At 37.9% G+C, this 15,995-nt stretch overlaps 2 protein-coding genes across 5 annotated transcripts; one reads left to right on the forward strand and one right to left on the reverse strand.

Moving 5' to 3' along the window:
* Nucleotides 1-3,389: 3,389 nt before the first annotated feature.
* LOC121263985 (tryptophan synthase beta chain 1-like) lies at nucleotides 3,390-6,520 on the forward strand. Its single transcript, XM_041166997.1, has 5 exons — nucleotides 3,390-3,875; nucleotides 4,684-5,037; nucleotides 5,143-5,576; nucleotides 5,938-6,032; nucleotides 6,122-6,520. Exons 1-5 carry the CDS (start codon nucleotides 3,504-3,506, stop codon nucleotides 6,292-6,294), a joined length of 1,428 nt encoding a protein of 475 aa, XP_041022931.1. The 5' UTR covers nucleotides 3,390-3,503; the 3' UTR covers nucleotides 6,295-6,520.
* A 1,826-nt stretch (nucleotides 6,521-8,346) lies between these two features.
* Nucleotides 8,347-15,620, reverse strand: LOC121264178 (polyadenylation and cleavage factor homolog 4-like). 4 transcript variants are annotated; one of them, XR_005940469.1, is made up of 8 exons: nucleotides 15,141-15,620; nucleotides 13,740-13,841; nucleotides 13,391-13,645; nucleotides 11,807-12,598; nucleotides 10,243-11,208; nucleotides 9,539-10,087; nucleotides 9,121-9,218; nucleotides 8,347-9,012 (listed from the first exon to the last, which is right to left on the reverse strand). XR_005940469.1 is itself a non-coding variant. In XM_041167249.1 (7 exons), the coding sequence occupies exons 1-7, from the start codon at nucleotides 15,489-15,491 to the stop codon at nucleotides 9,171-9,173; spliced, it is 3,060 nt and encodes a 1,019-aa protein (XP_041023183.1). In that variant the 5' UTR covers nucleotides 15,492-15,620; the 3' UTR covers nucleotides 9,004-9,170. The 4 variants fall into 4 exon arrangements, 2 of the variants coding, with proteins under 2 accessions (XP_041023183.1, XP_041023181.1); XR_005940468.1 differs by having other exon boundaries at nucleotides 8,347-9,015; XM_041167249.1 differs by having other exon boundaries at nucleotides 9,004-9,218; nucleotides 10,243-11,205.
* Between the last annotated feature and the right edge of the window lie 375 nt (nucleotides 15,621-15,995).

Below are 15,995 nucleotides of genomic sequence, written 5' to 3' on the forward strand. Positions count from 1 at the left end.
TCTCATTAATTTTGTCGTTTTTATATTTAAATGCAAGTTTGACAAAGCAAAAATCATGTACCAATCGCTAGGAAAATGTTCATTTCAATTCGAGCACTGTTGACACCTGTTAAAGGATGAACCCAAATGGATTCAGAGTTGCACAAAGGAGGGTCCAAAGCGAAGGTTGACGATGTCCCCGTCCCTAACCTCGACTCGATGTTTGGGGGCTACTATTGATTTAATTTGTGATCTCGAGGCAAAGAATGTTTTGGACAATGATGTCATCAATTGGAATGGCCAATGAGAAGGAAAGCTGAGAAATGAAAACGTAAGGCCCAAGGCAGACCAGCAGAGGAGATTGTTGCGCTGAGCAACCTAAATTATACTTTTTTGGAGAAGTCACATGCTCAAGAGAAATAGTTTTTTTGCCTCAAGGCCGAAAAGATAGAATATGACCAGGAGAGAGAGGAAAATAAAATTCGACAAGAGGACGAGAGGCTGAGGTTGGAGGCAGAGAAACTAGAATTTGCTCAGAAGGAAGCGGAGGAGAGAGCAGATAGAGTGGTTGGAGAGAGAGAGGAGCGAATAATGATGATCGATATGAGTACCTTGCCTAGACTATAGCAGATATATTTCGAGCAACGTCAAATGGAAATCGTGGAGAGACGCAATGCTGAAGAAGACTATTTTTTATTATTATTATTAAATGTATTACTTTATTAAGGGAAAGTACAATTTTATAATTTGTAGTATTTATTATTTAGACTGAGAATGAAGTTGGTTGTCATTAAGAATGAGACTGAGAATTTTTTTAACATAGTTAATCATATATGCTAGAAGCTTTTAAAGTTGTTGCTTTATGGATTGTGTGCGTGGCTATTATGAAAAAGGAAATTGGCCACTACAACTACTCAAGCTATTACATATTATCCCCTGATATTACAAAAAATAATTTGCATGTTCTTGAATAAAACATGTTTAAGGAATGGAAATTGGAAAAGCAGGAATATAGTTACTACTAATCAGAAGATAATACAACTATTTTGCTGCAGGTCTACTGTTGGGAATAGAATTGCTATTAATGTTCAATTAGATCTTCTTGGATCTGATGATGTGCCGAGCTATCTCTAATTTCATAATGACACTAAATGAAGTCCATAAGCTTGGTTGTACGATTGCACGATAGTTCTGGAATATCATCATCAATTTGATCATACTCGATGTTCGGAACCTGATTATCATCACGTTCATCTTCGATGATCATGTTATATAGAATAACACATGCTTTCATTATATTTATTAGGTCATTGATCTTGAACATTTGTGAAGGTCCACAAACGATTGCAAATCGTTGTTGAAGGACCCCAAATGTACGCACTACATCCTTCCGTGCTAATTCTTGTGCTGTTGCAAAATGTTTATTCTTATTCCCTTGTGGAGATGGAATCGTTTCCACAAAAGTTGATCACTTCGAATAAATGTCATCGGCAAGGTAGTACCCCATAGTGTAGTCATTGTCATTGACTGTGTAATTGATTGGAGGAGCATGACCTTAGGCCAGTTCCATGAAAATAAAATATCTCTCTAGCACATTTATATCGTTATGTGAACCAGACAATCCAAAAAATACATGTCATATCCGACGATCATACAAAGCAACCGCTTTTAAAATAATTGTTGGTTCACGACAGTGGCCGGAGTACATACCTTTCAAAGTCTCGGGACAGTTTTTCTACTTCCAATGCATGCAATCAATGTTTATGGGCATCCCTGGGAATTCACGCTGTTCACCAATCACGAGTAATCGAGCAATATCATTAGTATTTGGAGACTACAAATATTTATTAGAAAAAACAGTTACGATTGTCTTCACAAATTTTTTAAGGCTCTCCATTGCGGTGCTTTCTCCAATCCGTATGTATTCATCTATAAAATCACCAGTTAGTCTATACGTAAGCATTCTAATGACAACGGTTATCTTTCGCATAGAAGATAAATTGAGTCTTCCAGCATTATCTCTTCTTTGGATGAAGTAGAGCTCGTAAGCCTAAACCTCATGTTGAATACGAAGAAATAGTGGATGACTCATACAAAATCTCTTTCGAAAGAGATTTGAGGGATATACTGGTAGTTCTACAGAATAGTCGCGAAATAGCTGTTCATGCCCTTGAATATAATCACGCCGAATATACTTACGACATTGGTGATTGCGACCACGCCTCAATGTTGATCCGTCATCATCATTAAGAACAACCTTCAACTCATTTTCAGATGATAAGTCAAGCAACAACTTGCGGAAGAATGAATGAGCCATTTGATGAAAGGAGTGGAAGATGAGGTCGGAAAATGGAACTTTCTAAGATGAAATTAGACTTAGGTTCAGGAGAATGTGACTGGAACCAAAATGTCTATTTATACAAAAAAAAGTTACCGTTATAATAAGACAAAAAAATGTTACCGTTTGAGTAAAGACAAAAAAATTTATTGTTGGAGAAAAAACAAAACATGTTACCGCCGGAGAAAAGACAAAAAATGTTATCATTATAATAGGACAAAAAAATGTTACTGTTAGAGATAATACAAAAAATGTTACCGTTACAAAGTGAACAAAAAATGTTATCACTGGAGAGAAGACAAAAAATGTTATCGTTGGGGAAATAACCAACAAAATGTTACCGTTAGAAAAATGACAACAAATATTACCATTGAAAAAAGTATAACAAATGTTATTGTTGACAAAAGGCTGAAAATAATCAAACATTAGATGAAGGACAAAAATTGTTACAGTTACACTATACAAATAGAATATTACAGTTATATATTAAAAAATATTATCGCGTTGGAAATCACACATATTTAAGAAAAAATTATTATTCGTAATACTGTATTAATTTAAAAAGTATTATTGTATCTGAGTAAAATTCGTATAAAGTATTTACAAAATATAGTCGAATGTGATTTTTTGAAACAATAGGAAAATGACAAAAAAGTTAGTAGTTAAGAATAGAAATGGAAGTGAGAGAAAATAAAAAGTAATAAAGAAAGAATAAGAAAAAAATATTTTAATAGAATAAAGAAAAAATATAGATCAATGAGATGTATGAAGTTTTTTAAACATAGGTAAAATTTAGAAATTGTGAATTTTAATTAAAATTTAAGAAATTTTACAGAAAACCGGATGGGATGGGACGTGTCATTGATTTGATTTCCACCAGCTCGCCCGCAAGTTGCTAATTTGCGAGAGGAAGCTTCTTAGATTCAAACATTAATTCGTACCCTCGTGTGGTTCTTGTTTCATGGCATGGCATCATGCGTTCCTCGTTTTTCTGACTATTCCTTCGAGAAAATGACTTCTCTGTGTGGTGGAGACCATCTCTCACTAGTATATAATAACCTCAATACCAGACGTTCTAAGAATCACAGCAATAATTAAGTGCCCAAGAAATTATTAACTCTTCTATATATAAATCTCTCTCTCTCTCTCTCTCTCTCTCTCAGAGTACACTCGTATATATACACTAATGTATATGACTGCTTGTAATATGAGATCAACTGAGTTTCTTAGTACCCAAATAGGTCCATACATGAGTAGTGGCTATTTGAGCGTTAAGATCAGAAGAAATGGCAATGCCAAGGTGGTTCGTGCAGTAGCTGTTGATCCCAGCAGTACTGTGGTTAAGGAGATTTCGGGGATACTAAGGACGACATTGACACCAATTACACGAGTAGTTGAAACCGAGAAAAGGAAGGCCAGTACTGATGATGATGATGATGGTAATGATCAAGGAAGGTTTGGTAGGTTTGGAGGGAAGTACGTGCCTGAGACTTTGATGGCTTGTTTGAGCCAGCTTGAATCCGAGTTCAACTCGGTTTTAAAAGACACCGAGTTTGAGGTAATTAATAATTAGTGTCCTTAATTAAAAGCAAACATTTTAGTTATCGAAAATGAGATAGAAATATATATCCAAATGATGCACTTTAATAGTATGTATCTGACTATATATTAAATGAATAGTATTACATGTACTTACAATTTTACTTATAATATTTATTTTGTTTTTTTTTTTAAATTTAAATTCTATAATTTTCAACGTATCAATAATTGAGATGTGAAAAAATAAGTTTTATATACATTTTTTTTAAGTATATTTAACATTTTCTATATTAAATATTGTGAGATAATTTATATGTCGAGGATGACTCTTATCTAAATTATAAAAATTATTTTAAAAAAGTTGCACAAATAAAATCACGTGAGTACTTCATGAGGTCATTATCTACCACGAAGCATAAAAACATGGGAAAAAACTCTGCATATATTTATATTTATATTTATATATATATATATATATATTATATCCATTCCAACCTCTCACTTTATTGTGAAACGGATTGGGGTGCCCTACCATTGCACATATATATTTGAAAAAACACAAAAAACACATGCAGGAGACACAGAGGCAGAAAAAGTTCTGCCTCTGGAGGGCTGGGTAATTGTCGTCGGGCAGGTGGGAGACTTTAGTACCAATCATCCCCTCAAAACTATGAACAGTTTAATATATTATCTTCAAAAACCCAACTTTTTGTCGGTATTTAAGAAAGTACTACTCGTTATTATTTTATCTTTTACAGCCAACATGATAGAGAGGAAATTAAGAAAATGCTAGAATGAGTTTCTTTGTTATGGATGTATTGATGTAGGCAGAGCTCGCAACAGCACTAAGAGACTATGTTGGGAGAGAGACACCTCTCTACTTTGCCCAGAGGCTCACAAATCGCTACAAGAACAGCAACGGAGAAGGACCCCATATATATCTAAAACGAGAGGATCTCAACCATGGTGGAGCATACAAGATGAACAACGCCATCGCACAGGCGATGATTGCCAAACGCTTGTGCCGAAAAACTGTGGTGGCAGCCGGTGCTGGGCAGCATGGTGTCGCAACAGCTGCTGCTTGTGCCAAACTTTCTTTGGAGTGCACCCTCTTCATGGGTACCAAAGACATGGAAAAACAGTCTTCTAATTTGCACTTGATGAAGTTGCTGGGTGCCAATGTATTGTACCGATGCTTTAAATAGCTCCAAGTTCTTCCCAATTTGCGAAAAAAAATTAATCTTTTCGGTCAACTAATTCTTTTTCATATGCGCATACTGTCATAGGTTATATCCGTGGATGGGAATTTTAAGGATGCAAGTTCGGAGGCCATTCGAAACTGGGTAGGAAATCTAGAAACCAGCTATTACTTGTCTGGCACAGTGGTGGGGCCTCATCCATGTCCAAGCATGGTACGCGAATTTCAATCGGTGATTGGAAAGGAAACGAGGAGGCAAGCAATGGAGAAATGGGGTGGAAAGCCTGATGTATTGCTTGCCTGTGTAGGGAGTGGCTCTAATGCTTTGGGGTTGTTCCATGAATTTGTTAAAGATAAAGATGTGAGGTTGATTGGGGTTGAGGGTGCAGGGTTTGGCTTGGAAAGTGGTAGGCACTCTGCAACTCTGGCTAGAGGTGATGTTGGTGTTTATCATGGAGCCATGAGCTATTTGTTGCAAGATGAGGAAGGTCAAATTCTAGAGCCATACTCTATTGCTGTGGGGTAAGTGAAAAAACCATCAGATTTTTATTGCATAAAATCATTACCATCTGTTGCAAATACCCTAATCACAACATGGCAAGGTAACACTTCAAATTCAGTTGTTAATTCTAAAATTAATATTTAAACTGGAAATCACATACAAGAATCATTTGATTACAAAAAAAAAAAAAAAAAAAAAAGGGTATTGGAACATATGTTTATAGGCTACACAACATGGGGAGGTAATCCTAGCCTCTGTTATCTTGAGATCTAATCATTTGATTACAGAAATAAGAGACTTCACCTCTAAACCGAATTTTAAAGGAATGAAAAGGCTTCTTGTTAGGAAGAAATGTGCCTACTCCACTAATACATGATGCAGACTGCAGTACCCTGGAGTTGGCCCGGAGCTGAGCTTTCTCAAAGCCAGTGGGCGTGCGGAGTTCTACACTGCCACAGACCAGGAAGCCCTAGATGGTATGCCTGGAGGCAATTATACATTCAAGAAAGAAACTGATTTACTTTCTAAAATTGAAACCATTAATTTGATTCCCTATTGTTTGCAGCATGCCAACTTTCATGTAGATTGGAAGGTATAATTCCCTCATTGGAGGCCTCTCATGCATTGGCGTTTCTAAATAAACTGTGTCCTACATTACCCTCTGGCACAAAGGTTGTAGTAAGTTGTAGCGGACGTGGAGACAAGGATGTTGCAACGCTTTACAATTCCAATCATTGATGTTGCTTAATGTAGCAACAGTTGCATATTTTCTTACTACTTGCAAATGTATGTAACGCACCCAAAAAAGTGTGTAAATCTGACCACTTGCGAATCTACATTTTGGACTAGTAGTTCTGGAAATGCCTACAATATGTACTGCACGATTGTAAGAAATGTTCGTCGAGTATTTTGGATGATACAAGTGATTTAACCAATACCTGGTAAATCAGCTTTTTTTTCATATACAGTTCATGATACATTTGCAACAATCTGTTGAAACAAAAAAGCTATTTGCACACGGGAGGGGTACCTTCCGCGTACACGTCTAACCACGTGTAAAAATAAAACGGTGCGTTTAAATCCAACTTTCTCTCATCTTCTTCTTTGCTTCACATTTTAGACAAAGTCGTTCCCTCTCCCCTGTCTTCCCCTTTTCCCCCATTTCTCCATTCGTCTTCCACCTTCCCTTTGTCTTCTGGTGCACATTTTCTAGAATTTTCAGATGCACGTTTTCTCTTGCCCCAAACATTTGTTCCACAATCCATTTAACCAAAACACATAAGCCAAAAACAAGATGCTACACACCAATCCAAATGCCGCCTTCAGCCTTCTGTAAACTCTTCCATTGTTGTTCACTTTAAACCAATTACCAGCAAGCCCTTTTGAGTCCTTCCACAGAGGTCCTGAGAATTAAAGGTAAGAAACCATGTTCGACATCATTGCCTCTGCCTCAGCTTCTGCCACCACCACTCCTCCCTATTTAGTTGATGAATGTCAAGGCGTCCTTCATCATGTATATAGCGACGGTTCCATTGTTCGCTCTTCCAAGCCGAGTTTCAATATTCCCATTCGTAACGACAGCTCCGTTTTATGGAATTAAAGACGTTCTTTTCGATGCCATTAACAACCTTCAGCTCCGGCTCTACAAGCCGGCGGTGGTGGCTAGCTCACCCTCTTCCACCTCTGGTTCCAAGCTCCCTATATTTTACTACATCCATGGTGGCGGTTTTTGCATTGGGTCCCTCGCATGATCCAATTGTCAGAAATTGTTTCCGCCTGGCTTCAGAGCTCAGGGCCGTGGTCGTCTCTCCGGACTATCGTCGAGCTCCGAAGACGACGCCATTGAAGACGGTTTCATGGCAGTGAAGTGGCTTCAAGCACAAGTAATGTCAGAAGAGCCGGACACATGGCTGACAGACGTGGCAAAGACACCCACACGAAGACGACGACGCAGACCCGCCCAGTTATGGTTTTTTTTTCTGAAATGAGAAATCTAAATTCTTCCCTCCGTTTCATTTCGTCTATGAAATCATGGTTTCGCTCTCCAATTCCAGAAATTAAAGATATTGCAGAGTCAGATCTTGCAGAGTCGGATCATCTTTGTATGTTTTATCTATTTAGTTTTCTTTTTTTACTTTTTCTAATTTTAATTTTTAATTTATTTATTTAAATAATATCGGCTGACGTGGTATTAACCACGTCAGCCGATACCACGTCAGCCGATTCCACAACAGGTACCCAACGCCGGGTATCTGTAACAGAATTGCTGTTGAAAAGGCCAGAAGCATTAACTCAATTCGACTATTGAAGTGTCGAGTGAGGGGGAGGATCAAAATTGCCATCATACACTAAATTCTACATCACAAAATCATATATTTCAGAAAGGAAAAAAAAAAAAAAAAAAAGACATACTGCAGTAAATAAAGATCTCGTGATCTTCCTCAAGCATTAGACAACAACTGCCCAAGTTAATTAAAAATAATAATTAAAAAAAAAGGTTTTGACAAGTACCACACTTGTTCTGCAGCTTGCAACGTCGCAGAATTATTCAGAAGAAACGGCTAAATAAGAATGAAGCAGAAACATCTAACTGCTGCCATTATTACAAGTTTCCTGATCCACTGAAGAGATGTCATTATCTTTTTCAGTAGGACGGCAAAAAGAATATGATCCATTCATAAGCAAAGCCATGAAGAGTGAATGTCATGGTTTGCAAGCTTCGAAGGAAATAGGCTATCATTATCATCAAAGGTATACACATTGCAACCTTGAATTGAAAGACGAGAAAGGTGCTTGAAGATAAATTCATTCAACTTAATAACAGCAAGTACATTTGTTCGCTCAAAAAGAACAAAAAAAAAACATTTGTTTAAATCAGAAGAAATTTAGCACGTATCATAGAAGTTAGATTACAGCTTACCAAAAAAAGAAAGAAGAAGTAGAAGAAGAGTACCAGCTGAAAACAAGAGTCTTAAAGCTAACAGTGCACAACCACCGCCACAGAAAGAAATTCTTAATTACATCATAAACAACCCAAAACCAAATCCTGGGAACCAAAAACTGGAAGCAGGGCTCGAAACCTATCCGTGGCTTGAACAGCAATTGTAGAGTATCACTTCCGTTGATCTATTGGTTTGATGAGAAATAAGCACAAGAGGCCTTAGCTTGCAGGTGTAGATAGAACTGCTCATGCTTCACCCTGCATAATGTTTATAGAAAAGAGGGGTGGAAAAAGTGGATCCAATACTTTGGCATCTGGCAGCATCCCCATTGCCTTGCTATCTTTTCTTTCTTTTTGACTTGTTCTATTTTAAATAAGCCTTTTGGCGTGGTTCAAACTGATCCTTAAGCAGACCTATTGATGAACATAAACCAATGTTTCTAATGCCCCACGACGTTTTGACAGCAAAAGAGGAAAATAATGCCAGAAGGTAAACACGCAAGAAATTGTAACCTCTGCTGCAAGATAATTTTGCATGGTTCAAGTTCAACTATACATGTACAATATTCTGGCATGAAGCCAAGAAGCTCCAATGCTACTGTAAAAGTAAGTTAAGAGCATACCATTGACATGAAGAAAATCACATTAAGTTACAGACAACAAAGAAGTCGATCTAACTAAGCCGCATTCGTTTGCTCTGACTACGCTCTGCAGTAATTCCCTGAATATGAAAATTTGAAACAATGAATATAGAAAATAGCGGTAGAATTGTACACAAGAATAATGAGGAAAAAAGAAGAAGAAAAGAAAACATGAAAATAACCATAGAAAATAGAAGTAGAACTCAAGCACATTAACAACGAAAAAAAAGGAAGAAAATGTCAACATAACTGCATGTTCCAATTGCTCATTGTCCCAAACGTGAATGAAGAACAAAGACCTCAAACAAAATACTAATCACAATGACAGTCAAACAGAGACAGATTTTCTGAAGATTGCAAAAATGTAAAATTTATAAAAAGTTGAACAAGAAATCCATACCCCTTCGTCTTGTCTAAAACCTTCGGTAGAAACCACACTAGATTCAGACCGACACTTAGCATGCACTATAGGACCTAATTGAGACCTATCCAAGCCTGCTGTAGAGCCACAGGGCGCATTTAAGTATACAGCCCCCTTATACATCCACTCTTCTGTCTCGTCACTGTAAAAATCATCAAAAGGCTCTCCACATAATGCACATGCATTCTGATCCTCATCGGCAGGAACAGCCATTTCTTCATCATCCTTCTTCTCTACAATGATCTCAGTAGGCAAAAACCCAGGAACTGCTTCAGTTCCTAATGCCTCCGCACCACTGAGCCACATGCTTGAACTTACAAACCACTTGCGAGAAGGCTTCTGCTTACGGTTCTTAGACATACGATTCTTGGTTACATGCCAATCCATATGACTACTGTGCTCTTCTTGGCACTTGAATCGAAGGCCACAGGTTGTGCATTGTCTTGGGAGATCGGCGTATAGGGAACTTATTGCAGTCTCATGACGCACCTTGAGAAGGTCCACATTGAACTCAACTCCTACAGAATCCTATATATTGAATAACTTGTTCAGAAACTATCTCTTTTATATATATATATATATATAATTTACTTGGTTGAGAAACAATCTAAAAATTGATCAAAGGGAAAAACCCAAGTTTTCAACTTTTAAAGCATACAGGGAAACATCAATGTGGTATTTACCAGTATAGGGGTTTGTTTGGTCAATGAGATAAAACCCTGAGCCATGAGAGAACCAATCAATCCAGAAACGTTCGTCTGTTGATTAGCGACAACAGGAACTGCATTTTGTGTGAAAGGTATCATATGTGATGAAGTGGGAGGGGCACCGGGAGGTAAAGGAGGCAAGGCTCCCCCCTGTAAATGTAATGAGCTTGGGATGTTTTGAACTGGTAACATCAACTGAACACCAGTTACAGGATTTGACAGAACTGTGCTAACAGTGGAACCATGCATTTGTGGGCTGTATCCACGATTATAAGGTGGTGCCACTAAATGAGGTTGCACTACAGCTGCTAAAGATGGATGTGCCTCCTGAGATGGAAGAAATTGTGGCCGTAAAAGAGTGCCTTGAACCTGGTTTCGCTGATTCACATGAATTAGTCCTGCATGCTGATTAGGCAGTTGTGGCAGCTTTGTAGAACTCAGCTCCCTGTTTCTAAAACCATCCAACTGCAGCTCGGGCATATGTAAAGACCCATTTGGACGAAGATTATTGACAGCATTGGTAGCGTTTATTGACTCAAATTGGCCCCCCATCACTCTCTGCCGTGGAAAAATATGCTGCAGGTATGGTGGGCGAGAGTTATGCACATTTAGCGAAGGCCTTACACCCCTAGATGCTGGTAGAACAGTCGGCCGAGCCTCAGCACTAATAGAATCAAGATTGGAAGAACCAAATCTTGATATAATAGTTGGAGGTCCATGAAGTTGTGGGTCGGCATCGGGAAGTTTATCAATAAGAGAGGGCATTTTGTCACTGTCTGATGAAGATATACGACTTGCCAATAAGGGCAAGTAATTCCTTCCTCTTCCTTTGGAGAGATGGGGAGGCAAATTCCAGGCGTCCTGAGGATAGCGAGGATCAAGAATCTGATTTCTCTCAGTTTGGAATCCTGATATCTTCCTCATTGATCCACGACCAAACTGCTGTAGAAACATCAGAACTTTGAATGTTAAGGTATTAAGTTCATTTCCCAGAATAAATTAGTAGTTTAGACATTAAAAGAAAATGATACTTTTTTTTTTTTGATAGGTAATCAAAGATATTATATTTATAGAAAAAGGCAAGGCCCAGGACACATGAAGTATACATGAAGATCAATTAAAAGAAAATGATACTCTGATAGCAAAAACTTCAAATGATGTTGGGCTGCACTGAAGAGGATTATTATGGCTTTCTACCAAGACTTTAGTGGTTGGTAAAAGATAGGAAAATCAGTGGTTTCAGGTTCTTAAAAGGAGAAAGAAGAGGGTACAGGTTGAATTCTAAAGCTAGGGTTTAAAAATAAAACTAAGTTCTCAATTGAAGACCCTCAACTATGATCTCAAGTGGCTGAAAAGAACCAGGTGGAGAAAGAGGAAATCCTATAAAGGAGTGCTCTAGTCCAATTATAACAAAGGAAAAGATTTAGAATCTATAAAAAGAATACACTACAGCCAAAAATATTATTTGAATTCCATATCATCTAACAAAGCTTCCTAAAAGGAAAAAAGAATGGCACAGCAAACAAGTTGAAAAGCATACACTTAGTAAGGGGACTGAATCTTCAGCATTAACAGAAGAATCATCCACTGCAGGAAGCTGAGCCTGACCAGCATTCAGAGGGGAAGCACTCTGTACTCCAATACCAGGCCTCATCCTTGGCAAGAAATCATTACTCCTATTACTGTCTGCTAAAGTGGGGCTCATATCTTCCCAATCAAACTCTTCCTCTTCAGTATTCTGCCATGATGGTGTAGCAACCTTATTGTCTATACCGTTTAAGTCAAGGCGTTGACCCTGCAGAGGCTTATTGTCAAAAGATCTCTTCCCTGTGTCATTTCCATAGGCATCAATTAGAGCTCTTGGTCCTTGGTGCTCACGTCCATTACTAAGGTTGTGTAGTAATTTAGTTTCAAAGTGGTTATGCTTATTATCGGAATAGTGTTTTCTCTGCCGGCCACTGATTTCCTCATCTCTAGCAGTTGCTCTACTTAGTCCATACTCATATATGGGATGAGCTGGAGAGCCCCCACCAACAAACCTTCTAGGAGAATGGTCTGCAGCAAATTCTTCAACTGCCAACGATAAGGACCTATCAGGCCTAGTTCTTGATGGCGAAGAGGGTCTCCCGAGTCTGATGGTTGAAGGTGGACGCAACTTATTAGCCCCGAAGGTAAAAGAGGCATTACCTGCATTTCCTGCTGAGCTCAATCTTTCAGCTCCAACCTGGGAGGGTACAAGCTCTGCCTGACCAGAATCAAACTCATCAAAGCCAATGGCAGGTTTTTTACCAAACATTTTTACAGCTGAAGTTCCTCTAGCTTGCTGGATATTCTGAAAGTTACAGATTAGACATTTAAAAAAAAAGTGTCCACCTTACTTACAAATCGATAACAAAATAAACACATCTATAATCTTTTCAGGTTCTCTAGCTTAAGGTACAATAAGATGAACTCCTGGCCTAGTTCTCATTAATAAAATTCTTTTTGACTGAAAAAAAAAGGTATAATAAGATGAACCAATGTAGAAAAAAAGAAGTATTTAGACTTGATTAGCATCTAGAATCAAAATATAACGAGGCCATGTTATGATCAATAAGATTTTGTTTACCAATAAAAAAAAATAATGAGGCATGTTCCTCACTCAAACCATCAAGTTAGACTTCCTTTACTGATGGAAAGCAAGGAAGGGGAAATGTTCAACACCATTTAATGCCATTGTAACTCTTCTCTGTCATTGAAACCCTCCAGATATCAAATTAGTTATACCAAACTATGGTATTGGAAGAAAATACTTCCACATAATCAACAATCGTCGGTCACAACCCCTATAAAAAATCTGGATATCGACTTACAAATTTTATAAAAATCAAAGATATAGATCTAGTATATTCCAATGAGATTACTTCTGGTGACAAACATACCCTTCTACTAGTCCAGCAATAAGGTCAATAGAATATGCAGCATAGCATTTGAGTACAGATATCTCATTGCATCTTTAATAAGTATGATATCTGAGTAAGCAGACTTTCACAAACTAAACTAGTAAAGGTAGCAGTTTAATCCTTGTGTCTTAAAGGGAGGGAAAAACAGAGGAAGATAGAGAATTCGACCAAAAAAAACATACACTGTCCACAGCTGAATGTTCAAACTGACGCAGATACTTTGGATTAACATGTATGCCATGGCTTGGTCGAGGAGATTCCGAAGCTCTCAAGGGATTCAAACCAGATGATTGCTGGTTTACCGAAGGAGAAAATTGCAGTTGTACCTCAATTTTATGTAGGACAGAAGGTGGGAATACTGCTGACCAGGTGCCAAAGAGATGGCGCATGGAATTATACTGATTAGGGTGAACTTGCCTGTATGCCTCACAAAAAACCTTTGGAAAGATGACGTAAAAAATTTATAAGAATTGTGTGATTCACAAACTAATGAGTTATGAAACAATACACGATAGATAGTGCAAAACACACCTCTGGCAGACGAGAAGAGAAGTACGTAACATAATCCCGGCCAATATTCTTCACAATACTGTCTAAAAGATATAATGAAGGCAGCTTTTGCTCGACTGGGGCCTGCAGAAGAAGGTATTGAATTATGAGGGATGATATAAGGATAGCATACGATATACAATAATTCCCCCTATTTTCCCAAAAATAGGTCCAACCAAAACCCTATCAAGAAAGATAAAAATTTGACAAATGTACTTGAAGGATAAAGCAAAAAGAAAGAAAAAATATAAAACTCCAAGCATTTATCTTGCCAGTTGAGGAATGACTTGGAACACTATAGGTTTTGTTTTCAAATTAACTATACAACTATAGGTTCCAAATAACAACCCCCCCCCCCCCCCCAAAAAAAAAAAAATAAATAAATAAATTTGGATAAAGAAATTGAGAGACAAGATTAATTTATAGCATGCTCTCTACTTATTAAAAAAGAAAAAAGAAAAAAGAATATTGATTTATGTACTTTTACAAAGTAATTATCTTTTCAATGAGTTCAGAAGTCATGTCAAGGATTGGATATCATTAGAAATGGTAACAATTTACTCTTCCAAGTCCTACCACAGTATCATAGTGCGTCAAGATTTTAGTTATTGTTTCACAGCAATGAAACATGAGATGCCACACAAGTTCAACCCCTTAAAACAATGAATCCTAAAACTTAGTATGTCCAGGTAACACTCATATACATATTTAGTAGTACTACTAATCATATTGATACCTACTTCCAATCCTTGTGTGCTAATATGACAGAGACCATAAATCCTGTGAATCTAGAAGTATTACAAGCAACATTCAGACTTCTTCAGAGGCTGAAATCACAGATTTAATCCTGTTCAGCTATGGCCAATCTTCCATTGGATACAGGAATCACGTATTTTTCAATTTCAGAGGGCTCGTACTAACCAGAGTCGGTTCTTAGAAATCTATCACAATATTAATGTCATTAACTTGCAAAGAATGCTGCAAATTATAGTACTAGACACCGGGGAGTCTACCATAATATACCATTTGTGCGTATTAAGACTGCATTAAAATGAAATGTATTCAAGCAACCGATCAGGGCATAAACGAAAGGGAACGGGAAATTTTGAATTCCAAAACTTAGTTTGACTCAATTTAATGGAGGTTTTAGTCGATAAGACCCCAAATAACCAAGTATCAAAATTCGAAATTTCTCTCTTTCCCCCAAGCCCTCTCAGAAATCAAACTGGTACAAAAATTTAATATTTACACTTCCAAGAGCTTAATAATTACACAAAACCAACTTGCGTACATGAGAAATACAAAAACCCTAAAATCCCATAACTATACAAATTCAGCGAAACCCTCTCCCCTCCCCAAGATTCCACAAGCACCGAAACGAACCTCGAGAATCCGAGCGCAAATGGCGTCGGCGATGCCCTTGCCGAGTTCCTTATGCTCGCCGGCGATTATAGTGAGATCCGTGATAATGGGCTTCGAATTAAACGTTAGTTCCGACAACAAGAGATCGTAAAGCTGCACGATTTCCTCGGCGCTCGGCGGAGAGACGGCATCGTCTACGGCCGAGTTCCTAAATTCATCGTCGCGCTGCTTGAGCAGAGACCTGAAGCGATCAAGAATCGTTTGGGGTGATTTTTGCGGCGCGAGCTCGTTGGCCATCGCCCTCGTCACCGCGGATTGGTTCCTTAGGTTTTCTCTGTTAACTAAGAGCTTTTCCGAGTCCAAGTAGGCCATCAGAGAATAACAGGACAGAGATTTGCGGCTAGGGTTTTGTCCCACCACGTCAGGGTGAGAATCGAATTAGGGCTAGCTCCCACCATAGATAGAAGAACATAAACAGAGAAATGAGAGAGAGACAGAGAGTTATGGTACTTTTCTCGTTAGGATTTTTACAGAGAAAGGGGACCGTTATCTTTGTGATCTATATAACATCAAGAATCGAACGGTCAATATTAGGAAGATGGTTCTGAGCTTGGGCCCACCGAATCTCCCAGGGAGCAAAAAAATTCAGGTGTGAGTAACCACACGGAAATATAAAAATGGAACTATTAAATGGTTTATATCTTTGAATCAAGCCGACTATAGGAGCAGTGCCACTCACGTGGCTAAGCATTGGCAATGGTGTTATTATCAAGTCTAAAGTTTGGTTATAATCTTAACTTTTTTCTATAATATCAACTTTTGACTAAGTGAGTCCATATTAAACTAGCTATTATAAAGTTAAAATAATAATATAAT

This window comes from Juglans microcarpa x Juglans regia, chromosome 5D (genome assembly GCF_004785595.1).
Source record: "Juglans microcarpa x Juglans regia isolate MS1-56 chromosome 5D, Jm3101_v1.0, whole genome shotgun sequence".
In the NCBI taxonomy this organism is placed as follows: Eukaryota; Viridiplantae; Streptophyta; class Magnoliopsida; order Fagales; family Juglandaceae; genus Juglans; species Juglans microcarpa x Juglans regia.

Excerpts from the sequence above, each read along its gene's own strand:
- LOC121263985 (XM_041166997.1), top strand. The coding sequence starts at position 3,504 with ATGTATATGACTGCTTGTAATATGAGATCAACTGAGTTTCTTAGTACC. Across the intron at positions 3,876-4,683 it reads TAAAAGACACCGAGTTTGAG|GCAGAGCTCGCAACAGCACT; the intron begins GTAATTAATAAT and ends GTATTGATGTAG. Across the intron at positions 5,038-5,142 it reads TGAAGTTGCTGGGTGCCAAT|GTTATATCCGTGGATGGGAA; the intron begins GTATTGTACCGA and ends ATACTGTCATAG.
- LOC121264178 (XM_041167247.1), bottom strand. The coding sequence starts at position 15,491 with ATGGCCTACTTGGACTCGGAAAAGCTCTTAGTTAACAGAGAAAACCTA. Across the intron at positions 13,842-15,140 it reads TTTGCGCTCGGATTCTCGAG|GCCCCAGTCGAGCAAAAGCT; the intron begins GTTCGTTTCGGT and ends CTTCTTCTGCAG. Across the intron at positions 13,646-13,739 it reads TCTCTTCTCGTCTGCCAGAG|GTTTTTTGTGAGGCATACAG; the intron begins GTGTGTTTTGCA and ends ATCTTTCCAAAG.